This window comes from Colletotrichum siamense (genome assembly GCF_013390195.1).
Source record: "Colletotrichum siamense strain Cg363 chromosome Unknown KSG_Cg363_contig09, whole genome shotgun sequence".
In the NCBI taxonomy this organism is placed as follows: domain Eukaryota; kingdom Fungi; phylum Ascomycota; class Sordariomycetes; order Glomerellales; family Glomerellaceae; genus Colletotrichum; species Colletotrichum siamense.
The window spans coordinates 1,841,949-1,863,576 of NW_023501022.1; the positions used below are offsets into that span (position 1 = coordinate 1,841,949).

General features: G+C 55.7%; 4 protein-coding genes across 4 annotated transcripts; 2 read left to right on the forward strand and 2 right to left on the reverse strand.

Moving 5' to 3' along the window:
• Positions 1-862: 862 nt before the first annotated feature.
• On the forward strand, positions 863-2,350 carry CGCS363_v013203 (uncharacterized protein; the record flags this gene model as incomplete). The annotated part of the gene is made up of 1 exon (XM_036645052.1): positions 863-2,350. The coding sequence occupies one exon, from the start codon at positions 863-865 to the stop codon at positions 2,348-2,350; it is 1,488 nt and encodes a 495-aa protein (XP_036489463.1).
• Positions 2,351-3,526: 1,176 nt separating this feature from the next.
• On the reverse strand, positions 3,527-4,398 carry CGCS363_v013204 (Succinate dehydrogenase assembly factor 2; the record flags this gene model as incomplete). The annotated part of the gene is made up of 2 exons (XM_036645053.1): positions 3,527-4,086; positions 4,155-4,398. 2 exons carry the CDS (start codon positions 4,396-4,398, stop codon positions 3,527-3,529), a joined length of 804 nt encoding a protein of 267 aa, XP_036489456.1.
• Positions 4,399-8,863: 4,465 nt separating this feature from the next.
• FLC3 (putative flavin carrier protein 3) lies at positions 8,864-11,213 on the forward strand (the record flags this gene model as incomplete). The annotated part of the gene is made up of 2 exons (XM_036645054.1): positions 8,864-11,124; positions 11,180-11,213. The coding sequence occupies 2 exons, from the start codon at positions 8,864-8,866 to the stop codon at positions 11,211-11,213; spliced, it is 2,295 nt and encodes a 764-aa protein (XP_036489457.1).
• A 6,527-nt stretch (positions 11,214-17,740) lies between these two features.
• wetA (Developmental regulatory protein wetA) lies at positions 17,741-19,861 on the reverse strand (the record flags this gene model as incomplete). The annotated part of the gene is made up of 1 exon (XM_036645055.1): positions 17,741-19,861. The coding sequence occupies one exon, from the start codon at positions 19,859-19,861 to the stop codon at positions 17,741-17,743; it is 2,121 nt and encodes a 706-aa protein (XP_036489458.1).
• Between the last annotated feature and the right edge of the window lie 1,767 nt (positions 19,862-21,628).

The following is a 21,628-nucleotide window of genomic DNA, read 5'->3' on the forward strand; positions in this document are numbered from 1 at the left end:
ACGCCGCATATCGAGGGCTTCATCATGGTCCGGCTCATTTGCCTATACTGGCGCTGCCGGATACGACACTGTTCCTGCCACCGTTGATGATTTGTCGAGAACATCCTCCAAGGCCAGCCGCAACCTCCGCCGCCCGTCTCTCCTGCGCTCTCACCAGCCCATTCCCGAGGAGGAGCATGACCTGTCGCTCCTGCATTCTGCTGCGCCCATCAGCCAGTCCCATTTCGAGTCGGTCTCGGAAGACGAACCCGTTTTTGATGTAACCGCCACCCTGGGCCCCATGGGGTTCCAAGATGACGGCTTTCTCAAGAAGTTGCAGGAGCAGGAGGCCAGCGGTCACCTCACGGGAGGCCTCGGCGCCGGTTTCAAGCCAGACACCACGATCAAGGGGGATGAGCTCTTGTTATCGCCCACTGGCCGCAAAGGGTCACTGACGCGGTCCTTCACCCGCCGTGGGAAGCTCAGTCGCACTGCGACGCTCAAGGCTTTCGGCCAAGATGAAGCAAATAAGAGAGGCGAGGTCATCGAGGTCATTATCGAGGAGCCAAAACCCAAACATGCGGACCAGGTTGATCTCAGCGTCATGGCCGGGCCAGATCTCGGTGACGACGGGGGCAATATGCGCCAGGCTACGTTCCCCTCCACCAAGGGCCAGAAGACACAAGTATTCTACCCACATCCTAATTGGAAGCCATTCTCTATGAGATGGCCTTACCTTGTCGCTCTGATCGCTCTATCGATTGCGCTCGCCATCATGGTAGAGTTGCTCTACCAAAGATCGCGCCATGACCCGCTTCTCAAATTCCGATCCCCGGCCGATGTCCCCGGAGAGCAGTACTTCGCTGTCAAGTTCCTTCCAACAATGCTTTCCGTCACCTACGGTGTCTTGTGGCAGATTACCGACTTTGAGGTAAAACGCCTGGAGGCTTATTACCAGCTCTCAAAGGATGGCGGCGCACTCGCGGCCGAGTCCATCAACGTTGACTATGTCACGAGCCTAAGCTGGCTGCGGCCGTTTCGAGCTTTGAAACTGCGACATTACGCCGTTGCCGTCTCGTCCATATCAACGTCTTTGGCCGTTTCTCTGGTGCCGACATTCGGCGCGGCGGCGTTCGTTCTGTATCCTGACCGAGCCACACGTCTCGCGCACCCTGACCAAGAGAAGGTCATCCGCCTTCATGCAATTTGGTCTCGGCTCCTCTCCTCTACCCTGTGCATCTGCGCATTTTTCGGCATCGTTCTGCTATACATCCTCCAGAGACGGAGATCTGGCCTTCTAGCCGATGTCAAGGGCATCGCAGGTCTTGCTTCAATGGCTGTAGTGAGCCATATTCTGGTAGATTTTGCGGACCTAGACGTCGTCAGTCATAGCGACATCCATGCCAAGCTGAAGCACCGCCGATATATCCTTCGCAACGCGTCCCTGGCCCCAGACGATGAGAACCCCTTCTCTTCGCAAGAAAAGGACCAGTTCCGCGAGCACTACCTTTCAGAGAACCCGCATCCGCGCATGCTGCGTCTCGACGGCTACCTGCCGTACGTGATCGGCCTCGTTCTCTTCTTGGCCTTCATTCCTGTCTTTCTCTTCTCCGACGCAAGTATCATCACCACCAAGGCGCCCTGGGTTGTGACCGCTCTGGCCGTTTGCATCAAGCTAGGCTGGGGAGGCTTGGAAACAGATATGCGGATGATGGAACCCTACTACATCCTGTCAAAACGGCATTCTTCGTCAAGGACGCTTACCTTAGATTACACCGCCATGCCGTTCGGTTACATGCCTTTCCAGGCGTTCCTCAACGGCCATGTCCTGATGTTCCTCGTCGGGTTCGGGACCATGATGACCGAGCTCTTGACGGTGCTGCTGACCAGTCTGGCCACTGTGGTGGGCACCGAGTTCCTCGACGCCGCCTTCAAGCCGCCCGAGGTACACCACGGTTCTGATTTCGGCGGGATCAACGCCGGCCAGGAGACCGTATCTTCCTTTTGGATCTCGTATGGTCTGGCCACTTTCATCCTGGTGTACATGGGCACGGTGGCAACGATTGTATTTCTTCGGAGACGACACCCGTTCCTGCCGCGACAGCCCAACACCATCTCGTCGCACTTGGCCTTCATCCACCAGAGCAAGATGATTTATGATTTCGTCGGCACTTCGAAGCTGAGCAACGCGGGCATGGTGCGCCACCTCGAGGGCCTGGGCAAGACGTACGGTCTGGGTTGGTTCGAGGGCCGTGACGGGCAGACGCACTGCGGTGTTGATCAGGAGGAGCTGGTCGGGTGCTATAAGCACGGGATGGATTTCCAAGGCACGAACAAGCCGTGGAACCAGCAGTGGGACCAGTATGAGTGAGGTTGAAGACAAATGAAAAAAGAGGGTAATCTTGGAGCACTGCGAATATCCGGTTTTGGGAGCTGCGCGAACTGGGTGGCGAAAGGCGATGGTTTCTGGCTGGGGATGAAGTATATTTGCAGCATATATGGCTGGAGAAAGAATGGCGTTTCTAATTGAGGCGTCTCGAGAAAAGGTGTTTTACGGTTTGGGAAGGGGGTGGGTGGTGTGATTGTCACCGGGATTTTTGGGTTTGGCATTTAGGAGCATTTGGGGGGGACCGGGCCGCATTCAGACGATCTATTCATGGATATACTATGGTTTTGTCGCAGACATGCGGCACCCTGCCTTAACTCAATCATGAATTCTTAATCTTCCGTCACCCGTTCAAGAACACACACACATACACCGGCATAAAACTCAACTGATGTCGCGCCAAGGGCCATATAAATATGGAGGGCTGAATACGAATGATATTAAGAAGAATACAGGTTTGCCTGCCCTGTCGATCCCCCTCTGTTAGCGGACGGGACGGCGCCATCATCGTGCAGCAGCGCAACACAGTCAGCAATCCAGATGGGTTGGTACATCAGGTTTCGGGCGTTTGGCGAATGGCGCTTATCGTCACTTTGCTGGAGGGGAAATGCAGCCAACCATGGAACCTTGACCCCCCTTCATGGGTTGCTAAAAATGATTTGCCATTCGGTGGTTTGTGCCGCAGATAAAACTACGTGCGGGGAGTCCTTTGTAGAGAAAGGTGCTTGTTTGACACAGGTAGATTAAATTCGATTTCGTTGCTTGAATCCGTAACGTGCCCGTCCACGTCTGCAGCTGGAATCAGCGGACGTGCAAGATTCGTGTCGAATAAAGGAAGAACGCAAAAGTACATCAATATCGGCAGAAGCCACCTCATCTCTGGTATATTCTCAGCCTGTAGAAGCCGTAGTAGCAACAGCCTCCAATGAAGCCGGCTTTCCCTACGCAACACTCATATTATGCTATTTATGCTTTGGGGCTTCCAATGAAGCCGTCGTGAACGCTTGTCTATGCCATCCGCCACCCGCCCGCGCCTGTGAATGAATGCCTGTTTTCCTGAAAGAATGTTGTACATCTAATGCGTAGCGTTTCGTCCCGACAACCGCCAGCTTATCTTTACACTCTTCAACCTCACTTAATAGACCTACACTTCCCCCGCCTTCATTTCTTGCCGGCGCTGTCGACGTCAAACAGGGGCGGCATGAACCCCAGCCCGCCCTCCTTCCTCTCCTGGACGTCGCGGTGCACGCCCACGGTGCCGTCCGCCCTGCGGCTGCGCACGTGCGTCCTGATCATCTCGAGGATCTCGCTGCCCTTCCAGCGCGCGGGGACGGGCCGGTACGCGGCCTTGAAGGTGCCGACGGTGTTGGACCACTCGCCCGCGCGCGGGCCCGGCTGCTGCTGCTGCTTGAGGTCCTCGCGCTTCTGGCCCGCGTCGACGGTCGAGGTGGCGCCGGCGCCGACGCCGCGGTAGGACTCGGCGGCGTTGGTCGTCGCGGACGACAGGCCGTCGGAGTGGCTGCCGCCGGTGGTGGGCGTGGTGCTAGCGGAGGCGGAGGGGGCCTCCTCCTGGGTGGCCCAGTAGTAGATGTCCCAGTCGTTCTCGTCGAGGAAGAGGTCGTACTGCTGCATCTGGGCCTTGCTCATGGTCGGCAGCTTCTCGTTGGCGAAGGTCGAGAGAAGGAGGTCTGATTCCAGCGTGCCGCGCTTGCGGGATTGGTCTGTCCGGGTTTCCTTGTCAGAGGTTGTTGTTGAAGGACCGAGGTTGCGAGATCCAGATAAGACTTACAGAGCAGACGGGCGCGCATGGTCCGCTCGTCCTCGCCCACGCGGCGCAGAGGCTCGACGCGGAACTTGATGCCCTCGAGCTCGCCGACGCCCAGCTCGTTGTCGACGGCCTTTTCAGTGTAGATGGGCGGCTTGTCGGCGAAGCCGCGCTGAAGAACGAGGGGTGCTGCTGCGGCTGCCGTCGCCGGGCGGGGTGCGGCGAGGCGGCGGATCGCCGGGCGGATGCTGCGTGCTACGTGCGACATTGTTTCTGTAGATTTTTGCTTGCTCCTCTTGCCAATGACTCTTGTCGTTTGTTTCAATGTTGGAGTCTTGAATGCCGCGGCTATTCGGAGGTGGGGGGAACGCTGCCCGCTTGTGTGGTTTTGCGCCTTACGCTTGCTTTGTCGATTAAGTTTATTGGATATATGAGGACGTCATAGACATTGAAAATCTCGTGATTGGGCGTGAGAGGCTGGCGGACAGTGCAGTGGTCCCTGAAAGTCTGTTATCCCAGATAAGGGCGTACCGCATGAGCTCTTTCGCGATTAGTGGAGCTGATTATGCATCAATCGTTTGTCACTTGTAATCCATGCACTTACATGGTGCACCGGCTTACAAGAATCAAGGGGTGCACTTGCAACCGGGCCATCTCTTACTAAGACAGTGCCATTGAGTCTGGTTTGGCGAGGAAGAAACATGGAGAGAACTACTCGATGCAAGGAGAAGGTTAATGGCATGTGAGAACCACTTTGGTATGATGAGCGTTATGAAATGCTCGTGCCAATCGCCAGAAGAACCCACATCCATGGGATTGTTTATTTGAATTAGCGGTTGGAGATGAACCACTGTCAAGGCCTCGACGCAGGTGTTGCGTTATGGTGGTGGACTGGAGGTCTGGAGGAGGAGAGGGAAATTTGAAAATGTGGGGTTCTTGGAGCTCTTGCAATTGAGATTGTTTCTGAATAATGTTTGATGTGCGCTCGTCTAGAGTCGGAACGTTGGAGCTTGTTCGAGCTGAATCGTGGCGATGCACCCATGATCCGCGACAAGACGGCAGAGACGGACGAAGAAAAACATGGGTGACGAGCATGAGCGGCAGAGGAGCCTGTGCGAGGCGTGATTATTGGTGGGTGAGAAAAATCAACCTTGTAATAAAACGTTAATAGCCAGCAATAACGAAAGGCTTGGAAGGTTGCAGTTCCGGGTCTCGATGAGGCAACTCCAGAAGTCATGGTTTGATGGCTAAAAAAACACAGCCTCCCGGTGCGTGCCCAGACCTGCTTTTGCTGGAGACTTCTCGCGAGGGTTTGCGATTGGGAACGGATGAGCAAAGTTGCGATTTTCAGCGTCCTCTTACATCGGGCCAGCGGTTCGTTCTCGGGCCAAAACATTGGACGTTGATCCGTCGCTGTTAGCGCGCATGTGGTGGGCTGTGACTTGGCATGTCACTGGCCGGGTGCTCGCAGTGAGGGGGAAAACGATGGTGCTGCCGGAAGTGTTCCAGGGTGAGGATAACCGGCATCGATCTCTGGTGAAGACCCTATGCTTTTGAACGGGTGACGGCACTGGGACACAGAGAGAGAGAGAGCAGTGGGCGCCGATGAGCACGAGAGTCCCCGGTCAGTGTTGGACTGGCTGTCCAATCGACGAAGCCGCCTTGTTGGTGCCTTGGCCAATTTTAGACGTCTCAGGCTCGTAGTTCCCTCCCCCGGCAAACCAACCAGTCTGTATCTCGCTGGTGGCAGATCACGCAGGCAGGTATCCGTGGCGGGGAATGTATCGGTGACGTCGAGCCTCTTTGGTGGGAATTTAACTTGTGATTAATAGATGCAGAGACATGTTTCTCGCAGAAACGGACGGCGAGCCTCCCTCGTTCGGGTGTCTCTGTTGAGTCTCCCCGGAAGCCGGTTGTTCAGGTAAGCTGCGCAAGCGCAAGCGGTCCCCCGACAGGGCAAGGCATGGCATGGTGGGCATGGTTGGCTGGAGTAAGGCGTACGTATGCATGCCCGGCCGTCGTGTTCCTTCCCGTCGAGAGGGAATGTGGCAGTGCTCGAGAGTCAAGACGAGGGCGACGACAACTTTGAGGTTTATTGAAATGAAGTGTGGGTTTGCGGCTTTCTCTAGTGGTTTTGATAGTTTGGCTGCTGGCTTGTGTCTGGGCCTGGGCGGCGACCCAAACACTCAATGTCGCGGGCGGCATGGCTGCTGCCGGCGTCTGTATGGGCGCGCGGGCGATGAGCAACATACCGATTGACATTTGTTGTTGTTGATTCTGCGTCAGTGTTCCCGTGTTGGGCTGTTTGGGCAGTGTCGCCTTGGAAGTCTTGGAAGGGTCTTGGACGCATTTTGGAACATTCGGGACCCGACAGAGCTATGGGTCTTGGCCCTGACCTACCCCGTACTTACGATGGGTAAGAAAAGAGGAGATGGTGGTTCGGACGGCATTGTATGGGTGGTGAGGAAAGAGAGGCTGGAGAAAAGGGAATGACGATGGACGGCGTGTGTACTTGTGACCGTGGTTGCTGTGTGAGGGACGGCAGTAGTCGAATTTGGGAAAAGTTAACACGAGACAAGGCCCAAAAGAGAGAGGCGGGAGGGAGGAGATGGAGATGGAGATGGAGATGGGACGGTTGGCTGGGCTGGCTGGGTTGGAAGCGACTCGTAAAGGTAAACAACTTTTTGGTGTGCATGGCGGACCGTCTTGGCTGACTGCTTATTGCATTTGAGAATTCGGATGGCGGTGCAGTGTCGAGGTTTGAATGACGCTATGATTGCGGGAGCCCGCCATGCACGATGTGCGACGGAGATCCTGTCTGTGTTGCTGCTGGCGTCTCGACAGCATTGGACGGCGTCAGGCGGGCGGGTGAGGTGTGCATCAGGAGCGCTCATCAGCGACAATCAGCCGTCGTCAGAGGGACTGGACCGCCCAAAAACCTGCTTCGGACCTTGCAGCGAGATGGGGAGAGATGGATCGCGAGATGTTTTGTTTCCCTACCGACTTTACGGGCTGCCCAAAAGAAGAATCAGGTCGCCTCAGTGGGTGAGCAACCCCGGACAGCATACAGGAAATGCTGCTGTGCCTCACATCTCCTCTCGTAATTCAGCAACAGGCAGGTGTGGTGTCGGGTGCGATGGACGGCGTGGTGGAGGATTCGTACAGTGCTGACAGCACTTCAGATTACTCTGTTTGTGCATGCAGCCTGTGGTTGTCAAGCGTGTTCGTCTGGACTGTCGCCCCTTCCTTACGCGCCCGTGTTTTTTTTTGAGTGTGGTGTATCTCTGTTAGCAGCTATACGAGCTGAGTCGAGTATTGGGGCGCGGGTACGGGAGCAGTACGCACTGACTCACTCAAGATTATATGGTGCAGGAAGTAGATCCGCTGTTGCCGCATCGTATTGATCCAGCCTCGCCTAAGCATGCATAGCAGCAGCGACTCTCGCATGCAGAGGACGTGTAAATGGAACGCAGCCTCTGTGCTAACGAAGAGTACGTACCGCAGGTTCTGCACACAGGCTAGGCCCTGCCAGCACCACTATGTGGCAGTAAGACCAACTTGCTGGGTGCTACGAGGCGAGTGCTAAACTCGTGCATCCGCTCCCCTCCCCCCAAAAATCGAAATTACGCAGCCCAAGCCGGCACCACCCCGTACCGTCATTACCCCTGTCGCATACACGCAAATCCATCCACAACCGCATCCCGAGACCGCGAGGGAATCCACCGCTCACGCTTCAACTGCGCGGGATTCCCTCCCTCCCTCCCACCCGCACCCCCGTATTTGGCCCCGGCCAACCTTGGTTACCCCTGTCCTCAAGACACAAGAACCGCCCCTGTTCCCATGGGTCTTCCCCTGGCACGACGCTCTCACGCTCTTTACCCATTGCCCAGTTTTCCCTGAATCCGAACCACCAAGACCAGCCGTCTCAGAGAAACCACTGACCAGCCCAGCCTAGCCCAGCACACCCGGCACCACCACCACCACCGCAGGTCACAGCAGCGGCAGCAGCAGCGCCTCCTTTCATCACTCCTGCTGTCCCCATCCACCCTCGCTTGGCGATCGCCTTCCCTTCTCTCCCTTCCTTTCCAATCTCCCGCCAACAACAAAACCACCAAAACCCACCCTTCCCATCTCCCCCCCTCCCCGCCGACCGTCCAGACCTTTTTCTACGAACCAACGATTGACACTACGACCATTGACGACAACGACCATACGACACGATAACCGCTTTCTTATCGCGCCCTGACTGAGGCACCCCAACCTCGACCACGACGCCATTCGCCGCTGTTGCGTTTGCATCCGCTGCTGGGGATCAAGGAGGCCTGTTTTTGGGACCTGAACGGAAATCGAAAGGGACGGACAATCGACAGCAGGAACCACCTCGCCAACCAGGTGGAATCACCGGCAGATAACCCTCGCTAGTACCAATCCCCTGCCACGGAATCAGACCTCCCTGCGACTCACTCCATCTGGAGAGAACCTCGACTTTTCAACCATCAACCGGAGCGACCGCATCAATCCCTTCGCTTCTCTCCCATCTCCTTACCAACGCGATCCCGTCTGGAACGATCCGTGAACCACCAATCCCCATGATACACTCGACCTAGACGGCCTCGACTCTCTTCACCACTCTCGCTTCGACCGTTCCAAACCGACGACCACCACCCGCCGGCGACCGTTCAACTTCCTTTTTACTCACTTGCTTAGCAACGACCACTCACCCTCTCTTCACCATGCGCTTCTCATTCGCGAAGCCGCTCCTCTTGCTGGGCGCTCTCGCGTCCTATGTCACCACCCCGGTTATGGCTGCTGAGCAGATGCTCGTCTCAAAGTCGCTCAACACTTGCCAGGATGACTCAAGTTTCACGGCCAGTTTGTTCAATGTCGTCTTCACCCCTAACAACGGAAGTGCCGCCATCAACATCGTCGCCGTTTCTTCCGTCCAGGGCAGCATCGTCTTCGATGTTGCTATTTCCGTCTACGGTTACGAATTCATGAGACGCACGGTCGACCCATGCAGCATCAACCTCGCTGGTCTGTGCCCCATGACTGCAGGAAAGATCACCATGAACTTCAACCTCCAGGTTGGCGAAGACGCTGTCAGCCAAATCCCCGGAATTGCTTACAACATCCCCGATCTCGACGCCACCGTCAAGGTCTACGTTAACATGACCGACACCAAGGACAGTGTGGCTTGTGTCGAGGCTGACATTTCCAATGGAAAGACCGTCGACTTGATTGGCGTCAAGTGGGCTACTGCTATCATCGCTGGCCTCGGTCTGATTGCTTCCGCCGTTGTTTCTGGTCTTGGTCACTCCAACACCGCCGCTCACGTCGCCGCCAACACCCTCTCTCTCTTCGGCTACTTCCAGTCCCAGGCCATTGTGGGTCTCACCGGTATCCATCTGCCTCCCATTGTGCAGTCGTGGACTCAGGACTTTGTTTGGTCTATGGGTATCATCCGCGTTCAGTTTATGCAGGATATCTTCACTTGGTACCAGCGAGCTACCGGCGGAACCCCGGCGACTCTGCTCAACTCTTTGACGACCACCTCCGTGCAGGTTGAGAAGCGATCTTTGGATTGGGCTATGTCTGCCGCCAGGATGGCGAAGCGTGGCATTGACGTTGGCATGTCCTCCATCGCTAGACGAGCCAACATTCAGCTTTCTTCCGGCAGCTACATCGTCTTTGGTATTCAGCGAGTCGCATTCAGGGCGAAGATCGAGTCCACCAACCTGTTCATGACCGGCTTGGCCTTCTTCTGCATCTTCGTCATTTTTACTGTCCTCGGTGTTGCCGCCTTCAAGGGATTCTGCGAGCTGGCTGTTAGACAAAAGTGGATGAAGAGCGAAAAGTTCCTCGAATTCCGCAACGGTTGGTTCACTGTCCTGAAGGGTATTCTCTTCCGCATGACCCTCATTGGTTTCCCTCAAATGACCATCTTGTGTCTTTGGGAGTTTACCCAGGTCGACTCTGCGGCTGAAGTTGTTCTTGCCGTTTTCTTCCTTTTTGGAATGGCTCTCACTCTCGGCTGGGCTGCTGCTAAGGTGGTCCGCATCGCTCGCCGCTCCGTCGCCATGCACCGAAACCCGGCCTACATCCTGTTCTCCGACCCCCAGGCCCTGAACAAATGGGGTTTCCTCTACGTCCAGTTCCGCGCATCGGCGTACTACTTTATTATTCCTGTTCTTGGCTACACTGTTGTCAAGGGCGCTATCGTCGCCTTTGCTCAGCGCAGTGGAACTGTTCAGGCCATTGCCTTCGTCATTATCGAGGCTGGAGCTTTGATCGCGGCCAGTGTTCTGCGACCCTGGATGGACAAGAGCACCAACTCGTTCAACATTGCCATCTGCGTCATGAACTTCCTCAACGCTGTGTTCCTGCTCATCTTCTCCAACGTCTTCGGCGCTCCGGCCCTTGTCAACGGTGTCGTTGGTGTTGTTCTCTTCATCGCCAACGCAGCCTTCTCCTTGATTCTTTTGCTCCTGGTTATCGTCAGCAGCACTCTGATCTTCTTCCGCAAGAACCCCGATGCTCGCTACCAGTTTATGGCCGATGACCGCGCCTCCTTCATGAAGTCTCAGACGCAGCTGAACACTACGACTGAGCTCGATGCGCTCGCCGCTACCGCGAGAGGCGACAAGGCTCACTACAACAAGGGTCTCGACCTCGATGATGACAACGACTCCATCTCGTCCGAATCTATGCGTCGCCGTGCCGACCCGTCGGCTGTTGCTTTGCCGCCTTCTACTGCGCAGTCTCACAACTCGCAATCTCAGCAGTCTTTCCAGCGCCAGCAGAACCAGGGCCACCAACAACACTCTCCAGTGGACCCTTCAGTGCCTCTATTCCCTGCCAACGCCGGCCCCTACGGCCAGCCCCCGACACGCACACCGAGCCCGTACAACGGCTCAGGGTCAACACTGGCTGCCAACCAATATAGGCAACAGAACAACGGCAGCCCTGCCCAGTACAGGCAACAGAACAACGCTAGGTGAGAAAGACAAATCATGACGTGGTAAACATGCAAATGCTAACAAAGAGTACAGCCCCTGGCAGCGTGGAGCTGGATACGAGCACTAGATATGACCCGCCATGATTTCTACCATTCTGACGGTAGATACCGCACGGTCTAAAGATTTGCCGGACTACGGCAAGTCGGTTGATGACAACCTGGTCATCCCAAGTTTTGGGTATTCCCTCGGAAAATGAGGTATTTGAAAACTCGACACAGCCAGTTCAGAAATAATGTGCCAGGCGTGGGGGAGCAGGCATGAGTCCTCACCTTGAGTTATGACGAGCATCACACCATAGACGGAATGGTATCTTTTTTCCTTTCTCTCTGTTCCACTTATAACTCTTGTCTCTCTGGCATTGAGGATGGCGTCCCGAGATTTCGGCGTTGATTTGTTGTTTGGGAGGTCGCCGGGGCACGCTGATCACGGCGGGCAGGCAGGTTGATGGCTTTCACTTTGTAAATAAGGCTGCGGTTGTTGATTGAGAAAAGGTCTCATCGACAGCAGCCCGGACGCTAAGTTTGGGGGGAGGGAATCAAAAAGGGCTTACTTCGGGACGGAGAAGGCATCCATCTGAACCGAGGTCAACCCATGCGCGATTTGATCGGAGTGGACACAAACCCCCCTGATAGGAAAATCAAAATAGCTAATGGATCCCTTTGTTAACAAGGTTTCGCGTCTCAAACAATGTCTTGGCCGTTGGATCGTAGAGAGGCAGTGAGTAGGGGGCAGCTCATCGTCGGCCAGAGCACGTCGATGTCAGTCATGGTGCGCTCAAGGCCGGTGAAGGATATGATGGACACCGAACGAGACATGAGGACATGACGGTCGAACCTTGACCTCGGCCGATGCAACGTAGCCAGAGGCTATCTACGGCCGTTCTTCAGAACATGGTACCTTGTCGCGGCCGAAGGAGGGGGCGAGGAAAGACTTTGACGATCGAGCGATAGTTTGACCGTTTAGGAGGAAGATGATGGTCTAGACCCTTCAGGCTGGTCGCGGTGAGTTGAGAAGTGACGGTGAAGACTTTCTGATGATCAATGATTTATGTTCTAGACCGAGCAGAGCCTTGACCTTGATCACGGCAGGTAAAGTTCAGGAACAAGGTTCTGGTGATGGAGGGGTTCGGATGACAGCTTGACTTCGATCTACTTTCGGCCGATGGACAACAGACTTTGGATCTTTGGTGTTTTTTTGGTGCTCCGTCGCGCCCGTTTGGAAGTCTATTTGCTCGGCCGATATGGAACATCGTGTGTGGACGTGGATGAGTGGTCTCTGGAGTTCTGGACTGGTTTGCGGTGCGGAGAATTGACCGAGAAGCCAATGGGGTAGCTTGGAGTATGGCCCACGGAAGATGGAGGGAGGGAAGGTTTCCGGTGGAGGGTATCGATACGTCCGTACCGGAGGGCCGGAGGTGGCTCTGTTTCGGGCCTTCCGGTGTGTGTGGGTGAGTGTGGATGGGTGAGTGTGAGGCAGTGATGGGGCTGGTGATGGTGGTGTGGGCTGTGCTGCTGCCGGTGAGGAGAGAAGGCCGACCAGAAGAAGTGCGGGAGATACAGAGGTAGTGGGAGGAAGAGACGAAAGAGGGAGAGACGGAGTGGGCCGGATGTTTCCTATCGGAGAGTAAGGCCGGGGAGCTCCGTGAAGTGGTCTGGAGCCTTTCTTGGTAGAGCAGAGAGAGAGGGGGTGCTAGGACGATTCCGGCGTTGTGTGATGGGGTTTCTTTGTTGGTATAACGGTCATCGATGGGGATATCGGGCGATGGATCTTCAGTCCTGAGGAGTGGTCAGAGGGGTAAGTTCGGGGGAACGGGTGATGATGGAGAGGGAACGTTGGGCCAGGGATAGGTTGGGAACACTTTGTAAAATGGGACCGGGCAAAGTTGGAGCAACGGAGTCCAGGTTTGACCGGCGGGTCGATGGCAACCCGCCCTTTACGTTATGTTTTTTCAACGCATCTTGGCATTTCACGATGTTGGGAGGGTTCTCCTTTCTTGGCTGGACGTTGAGAAAGAAAACAGTTGTCTCGGGACTCGTTTCCACAATCACTGGCAATTGCTACTCGCGGCGGGTTCAAAGGATCTTGGGGAAGGAAGGGTGTATGTGATGTTGTGAACGAGATGGAGCTATGTCCAACTTGGAAGCCGTAGGCGAGGAGGGGAGGGGTGGTTCCTGCGCGAGGGATGGGCGTCAAGGAGGCTATCGTGAGGTGGGCATAGCATGGTGGAGAGCGAAAGTACCGCGCAGCGGTGGGGAGGAGAACGCTTGGGAGCTAAGGCCCGTAGCTTGTTTACTGGGGACCTGAGATGATGACATATCAAGTGGAGGTAAGAGAGGCTTCGTTTGACGGCGGGAAGGGAACAGCTCGGCGGGTTTGGGCGTGTTGTTTGTTCATGACAAGCGAGGGTAGTCGTCAAGCGACTTGTGGCGCCGTGGTTCACTGCCGCCCCAAATTCATGGATTGGCCCTGTCCTCGAGCTTCACGTGTAGGCTAAGGCAGGTGCTTCGGGACCGAGAGGACGGTACATGCAGGTCGGTTTGGGGGCCGGCGTCGTCCTGGAATGGAGTGTGTTTACCCTCTTTGGGGTCGGCTCTTTGGTGGTGGGTGGCTTCTCGGCAGTTCGAGGGATGATGATAAGGCTGATTGGTGTGAAGTTTTGTTCCAGCCTGGGGGACGCCGTTGCAGTCAAGATTCAGGCTTCTTTTGCCGCGGGTTGTAGTCTGTGTGTGAAGACGGTTTGTTAGTCCCTGTCTAGGGAGGCGTTTGATTTGCATTTGCATTCAAGACTTGTGTTGGTTGGCAGTTGACAGCTGAAAAAGATCGCGGGGTCTGTACGCAAGGGGGTGTCGAATTAGGCTTCCCGGGATGTTTGGCCGCATTCTCATGGCCCTCGGAGAATTTGGGAGAGTAGTCCAACCTGTGGGCGCCGCTTGCCCGGACCCAGCACCGCATCATGGAGCGTTTATCGATGGTCAGAGGAGGGGTCACGGCTTGGCAACAGTAGATTCCGGAGGGCCTCCGAAGAGGGGTCCTTGGCTGCTGGTTGGTTGAACATTGAACATCTTACGATTTTGAGGCCCTAGATAGGCGCTGGCGGGCGGGAGAGCTGACTAGCCATGGGGGTCGTGTCGTGGGGACGCAGATCGTGAAGCCACTTGACGTCGAGACCAGAGCCTCACTCTTGTGGAGGACGGACATTTGATGCGGAGTAAAACGGTCTGCTGAAAGTCCAGTTGCCCCGGAGGCCTTTGTACGGTAAACCCGACTGTGTCTGTGTCCAGGCGGGACGAGAACATGGCCGGTTAATTCCCCAGTTGTCTATGACTGGAGGATAAACTGTGGCTCGTGTCCAAGAGGCGGCCGCCTCAAGTCGGGCTGAAAGTGAAAAAGAGGCATAGGGCACAGGGCCATCATGAGCTAATCTGGCTTTGCCGTGGGTTGGCGTGAGGCTGCAGCTGTCATGACGGCGGGGGCTGAGGGATGGCCACGGGGATACTGCCAGGAGGAGGAAGGTTGCCGTCGACCAGGCGAGTCCGAGCGGACGGTTGATGGCTGGACCGCCAGGCCTTGCCTGCCCGGAGTGTTGGACGGCAGGATGTTTGAAAGGTATAGATGGGCAGCGGCTCGGAAGATGCGACCCGGAGTAAGACACACTGCAGATACTGACAGAGAATCGACGACAGAGAAGGTCTGCCTCTCGCCGGATTTGGTTGTGGCAGACAAGGCCCCACGCACATCCTCCGCAACCTTAAGAGTTGGACACGGAATCTGCCATTAGCCAAAACGCCATAACTTCCTCTGAGAAGAGAATCATTGGTCAGAGAACGAGATTTGGATCGCGCTTACCACAGAAAGTGAACGGTAAGACACGTTTTTCCTCATTTCGTGTGTAGAATTTCTGCTCTCGCACAATGTAAACGATTTCCGTGGCTTGTGTTTGTTGGATGTTGATCATGTTTGATCAAGATCTTGGTGATTAAGGGCTAAGATGAGAAGGATGAAACGACCGTGATGATCCCGGATCACGAAGCCTGCCGGAAGACAATACATCAAAGCAGGAAATGATGTTCGGATCCTACCTCATCAAGCGCCTCTGCGTATGACCCATGAAGGACGTATGACGATATCGTATCCGCATATTGCTCATGAAGTGATGGATTATCAGCTTTCGACTTCGTATCTACTTGCCGTGAGCCAGCCAGCTGAGACACCGTCACCAGGACGTGGGTCATCCTGTCCTGGTATTGCGCGGGCTTCCTCCAAGTCCCATCCAGAGTCGTCAGCCCATGTCTCGGTCCCTTATTCAATCTTCTCGCAAGAGACCCATAATCTTGACAGTGTCGTAAGGAAGTAAGAAAGCCCTCGGATAGGCCTTCACGCCTCCCGGGAAAGGGTCTCGATCCTTTCTCGGACATGGCGACTGAAACAAGTGACACGATGGCGACGAGGTCGAGATCTCTCGGATTCCTCGTAGCGGTTGAGCATCGGACTCTGCGCAGTGAAGAGAAAGGGTTCCTCATTCTTCTGTTTCCGGGCGACGATGCAACATCTCGCTTGGCGGCTGCGGCTGGCCAGGGCGTGTCGTTGGTTCTTCGTCGCGGTTACACAGGCCCAGGCTCATGCAGGTACGGTACCTGTCGAGAGTGATGGTGTGCAGAAGAGAGGTCTCGCCTGGTCTCGATGTAGGCGGTACCTGCATCCGGGTTGAACAGAGGACGTTGAGGACGGGTCCAGTGGGGTGTTTCCCAGAGTCGAGACGCAGCGCGGCTGCGGCGTACGGCCGTGGACAGACGCTGGATTAACGTTTCCGGGAGGGGTGTGAGGTGACACCTGGGGGTCTGAAGGCAAGTGAGACTTGTCTCATTCAGGGAATTGCTGCGAGTTTTGCACGATCGAACAAGATCGTGATTTGGGAGGAGGGAAGAGCAAGAGGGCCAAATGGAACAGAAAGTGGGTTCCGCAGTGAGACATTGATACGCGAGCCTGCGCCCTGCTCCGTCATGCTCCTGGCGCCTTTCGGTTTCGAGCCTAGAGCGAAAGGCGGGACAGGTGCAGTAGACGCGATGAGCTGCAAGATTCTGCAACGGGGATCTTACACTAGCCCCCAAAGGTCCGGCTGGCAGGCAGGACAGCAGACGGTCAGGTGGACCTGTGGCTGTTCCCTTTGGCTAAGGATGAGGCAGTCTGGAGACGCCGTTCGCTTCTCCGCTGACTGGATGGGATGGTTTGCGCCTCTCTCTGTCGCTCTCACTTGTCGGTGGGACCATGCAGTGAGGAGAAACGAAGAAGAGGAAAGGCGTGATGCAAGGCGGATGAGGAGGGCGGGTGCGAGGAGAACGAGGTAAGGCTTAGCGGGAAACCCGACGACGGAGCGAGGTCCTTGAGTGGTGGGAGGGAAAGGCCAAGTCTCTTGTCTGGTGGGATGAGGGAGATGGGAAAGGGTGAAGCTATCTGTTTGCGGCCATGTCGACTTAAAGAAACGGAAAGGCCATCAAAGGTCATCCACCCCCAGCTCCACCGCACCCACCTCATCTGGTGTCATTGCCAAGCCTCGTTGTGAGCACAAGCCGCGCGTTGGGGTTTGGGCCTGGACTTTCCGAGCTGCTTAGGCATATTCGTGATTCTGGCCCATCTCTCGTCTCCAGCTTGATCGGATGCTGGTCTGTGTTGACTCCCGATGTCGTCCGTTCCCTTCCCTTCCCTTCCCCTCCCCCATCGCCAGGCAGACCAGGCCTGTCAACCGCGGGAGACGGATGAGGCGGGCTGCCAACCATACGCTACAGTCGTCAAAGGAAGAGGGGGCGTAGTCTCTCGGTGACTTGGGCGCAGCGTCCGGTCGTGATCGGCTAACGGCTGGTTGGGCGACGGCCGTCGTAGTGCACCATAGTGCACGGCAAGAGGCTGCCCCGACCCTCTGGACTGGGATCTGGCAAAGGCTGCGCGAGGCGTCAGTCATCATGTTCCTCGGGCGTCGGTGATGCGTGTGTTGTTGTTATTGTTGTTGTTGCTGATGTGTTGGTGATGTGTGATCGGCAACATCATGTAAGCTGCGTGTAGTGTGCTAAATCTCGGTGTTGAAGGTAATCTGATGATGGTGTTGTGATGATGTACGCAAAGCTCGCTTGGCTGAACTCAAAGATTCTCACTGTGGTAGGTAGCGAATAGTTGCAAGTATTGTTTTTTAATTGTGATGTGATTTGTTATTGGTATTGAGTCTGCTCTGCTAGGATATCCAACCCCTTCCATATCTCGTGACCCGGGTTCCAGCCTTTGATTTTGGGTGTACTCCAAACATAAGAAACCGAGATTAACTACCTAATAAATGTGGGTAATGGTGGGTAATAAGTAAGTGGCGACCAACGTCGTCAACGGTTGATAACAATATTGGTAGAAGCTTGCGCTTCTATGCCGTTTTGTGAAAGAAGTCAAAGAGCAGATAGCGATGACCAGCCGTCGACAAGAAGAGAATTACTCGTGTGATGATCCCATCAAACGCCCGATATCACTTTCCCATAAGCCTTCCGCACCGTAAACTCCCAGGCGCTCCCATGCGTATTTTGCTGCAAGTCCACCAAGCAAAAAGAATGACCATGATTAGAAAACGAATCCTTCCTCGACCAACTTGTCGACGTTGCCGCCTGCCGCCTTGACGGCCTTGATGGCGGCCTCGCTAAGCCGTCTACGCTTCTCGTTCGCCTCCTTTTCGCGGCGGGCTTTGGTCTTTGAGCTTCCGCTGGGTGCCACTCCGGTCATGAGGATGTTCTTGTCGCTCGGGGTGAAGTTGACGAAGCCGAGGCCCTCGGCCGCGGCGCCCATTCCACCTCCGAGTGATGGTGTGCGCATGCTCTCGCGGCGCTGCCACGACCGGCGCTTCTTCACACTGGCACTGAGGGCTGCTCCGCCGCCGACACTCGCAAGTGAGCCGCCGCTGCTGTGACGGGAACGGTTCGTGGGAGTGGGCGACGTCGAGGAATCGCGGCTACCCTGGCGTGTGCGGCTCGGGTTGCGGGTCTTGCGCATGGGCGTCGACATGCACATGTGGCGGGCGCCGGCCGAAGGAGCGCGGGGCATGCGGGGCCGGCGCTCGGTCATCTGTTGGGGGTGGTGAAGCTGTTGTGCCTGGTAGTGGACGACGGGTGATGAGGTGGTGCGAGGTTGAGGCATGTGAATCATGAGTCCTGACATCTCGGGTGCAGCGGCGGCGAGGCTGTTGTATTCATAGGGCAGCTCGCTCTGTTGCGTGTGCATGGCCAGGTTGAAGGTAGCATTGCGCGCATTCTGTGCCTGGTACTGTGAGTTTGTTGAAAGGTCCATGTGGCTGTTGTCCCACCACTGGTTGTCGAGGCCATCGGTGGCATAAGGGTTGGACCAGGCGGCATGAGAGTCTGTCTGAGGGGTGGTGGTGGCCATGGGCCAGGCGGCCTTGTTGACGTTGCCCGAGCTCATCTGTTGGTGGTGATAGAACATGCCGCTCTTGTCGTCGAGGACGGGGGTGTCCATGGGGGTGGTAGGGTCGCTGCGGCGGAACATGGGAACAGAGCTACCATCGAAGAAGGGATCCTCAACGTATCCACCACAAAAGGGCATGCCGTTGCTACCAGCTGATGAGGAAGTAGGCAAGTCTTGAGGGATGGTGGCACTGTTGGGAGGAGAGAGAGGAAGTCTGGTAGGCGGTCCGCCGAGGCCGGTCAGGTGCTCGGGGCGAAGCTTGAAGGCCTTGCGAGGCGAGACGGTGGGCGAGAGGGGCCCCTTGATTTCGACGCCAACGGATGACATGTTGGGCTGTTTATGACGGACTGAGGCAGCTTTCTGCTGCAGTTTGGAGGCGACGGCTTTGAAGAAGCTGCTCGGCTTACGACCACCGTTGTTCGTGTGGTTGACGTTGTTGTTGTTAGTATTGCTGGTATTGCTGCTGCCGGCGAGGTGGAGGTTTGTGTTGCTGCTGGTAGCGGACGAGGCCTGAAGAAGAGGAGTAGGAGGATGGGAAACAACGACAGAAGGAGCGCGAGAAGGCGACGCTTTCAACGATATGCCTTCAAGGCGGAGGAGCTCAGAGTCAGAGATCGACTTGGCCCCGCCAGCAGCAGCTGTGTCCGGATAGGAAGAAGCTTTCCTTTGTCCTTGCTCCTCTGCGCGGTCGATCCACGAAGACTGCACACCCCGAGCGCCCACAGCTGGCGGAACCACCGCGTCTGAAGTCGCCGCCGCTACTCTAGCGGCTGCTGATGAGGACACTAATGTGGCAGCGGGACCTGCTGCAGCGCTAGCCCTAGCTTCCACGAGCGGCTGTGTGTGGCAACTTAGCAGCTCGTCCAGATCGTCCGATACGCTTCTTGTTGTAGACGAAGACCCATGAGCGGGGAGTGGCATGTTGTAGACGAACGAGTCGGGTAAGGCAGAAGACGGAGGGAGCTCGTCCCCTCCGGCCGTCGAAAGCCTCTCTAGGTCGACAAATTCCTCGAAGAAAAGACCGTCGTCAACTGCACTACCAGCGGCCGACCCCCAGTGCCCACCTCCTGCCGCTGTCTCTGCTGCTGTCACCCCTTGCCAATGCAGGTGGGACGATCCCCCGTTGCTGTCTTTGTCTGCGTCCATGGGCTCTACTGAGAAATGAACTTCCGAGTATGTCATGTCGTCTTCGTAGTCTGTCGGGTGTGAGCTGGGCCTGACACTGGTGTCTGGGCTCCTCGTCCAATGCGAGACGGCGACTGTCATTCTCGTGGTGTCTCTGGTTCTGGTTGTGTCTGTTGTCTCGGCCTGTCTGTGTGTCTATCTGCGTTCAGTTCCGCAAACGAACCAAGCTCGAGATCATGAGCAGGTGGAAAGGCGGGGATTGCAGAACAACGGGCGCGGAGGGTGTTAATCGGCTCCGCTGCGTGTATTGGCTGCGAAGCAATGGGTGGCAGGAAATGCAAGTCTGTAAAGGAGAGTAGATGTAATGATCGTTTTCAGCAAAGTAAGTGGGAAAAGAGAGAGAGAATGAAGATGTTGGAAACTGGGGTAAATCTTCGAAGAATGGGATTCTTGTACGGAAATGAAGACCGTCGATGGTTGCAAGTACGCATCAGGTTGAGGGGACGGGAGTCAACAAATATCGTCCGGTTCATGTCTCTCATCCTGCCACAGCAACAATTGCGCAAAATATGGAAGCAGCCAGGAGACCACCACACAGGAATTGAGATCGCATAGATCACCGTGCTTTCGGCGAGGGATGCCCTCAGCGACCGGATACCCAAAGGAATGTTGCCCACGTCGTCTAGTGACCCAGCGAGGCTGGCCGCATTCCAGTCCAACATCTCGGCCCCCCTCTGTACCTGTTAAAACCGGGGGTGGGTATGGCAGGCAGACAGCACCATCAAAGAAACAGGGCAAAATCAGTGCGGTTTCTTTCACGGCAACGTCGGTTGACAAGAGGGGGCCCGAGTAAAGGCCCAGCATACAATTGTTCCCTCCCCTCCTCCAACCGAGAGTCAACAAAGAAAAATCGTTACTCGCACTGCAGGCACATGCAACCCCAAGTCCGCTCCGTCGGGTCTTGCCTGCCAACTTCTTGCTCGAGGTCAATGAATAATAATTACCTTGATACCCGCAGTGCTTTGAAGCTGCGTGTGGGCCTGAATCAGACAGAAAACGCCACAATCAATCCAAAATCTTTGACGTGGTTGATGCGGGGTGATGTGATCCCTCGTGGTTTTGAAGGTCTTGATCACCCTTCCCTGCATGTCCAAACCAACCCGCTGGGAAGGCGTGTAACCAATGGGTAAAATAGATATGCCAGGGCAAAGCAGCAGTGGCAGCGATCGTGATTACAACAAGGAAAATCGATATATTTCGAGGAAGAAAGGGCAGACGCGGGCTGAGGGCTATGGCGCCGTCCAACTTCAAGGCACCATCACGCCTTTTGCGCCGGAGCTTGGTCCAGGCTTCAGCCTCGATCGACTGACTCTGCTCAGCCAATCTGCGGCCCATGATTTGACACTATCCCGGCTGTCAGCAAACTTCATTTTGATTAGGTGTCTACCGATGATACACTACTGCAGGTGCCAAATCAAGGCCGACGTCGTTTGACGTAGGTCTACCGCCAAAAAGTTTAATTCGGCATCTCGTCGCCCGGGAGTTATGCCTGCCAAGTCGACTATCGACGCAGCGAAAGAGTAAGACTTCAAGGTGGTGGGGGCCTGGCTTGTGTGTTAGCCCGGTGATAATTGGAATGTCTGACAAGTTATCTCCCTGGTCACGCACTTATCGGGAGGAACGGCGGAGAGGTCTCGGACGTCTAATAGGGCATGTCAGTACAAGTCGCTGGGCTTAAAAGTGGTCGCATTGTCCATTGTACTGTTTGCATGAATAGACTCTCCCTTCAGAGTTTGCGTTGGCCACAATGATTTCCCAATTGACTGGGACAGCTTGCTCGCGTTGTGACGCGAAGCCGTTATACGTTCCACGCTGCTCCCCAGCCCCTTAAGAGCACGTTTCTTCTGA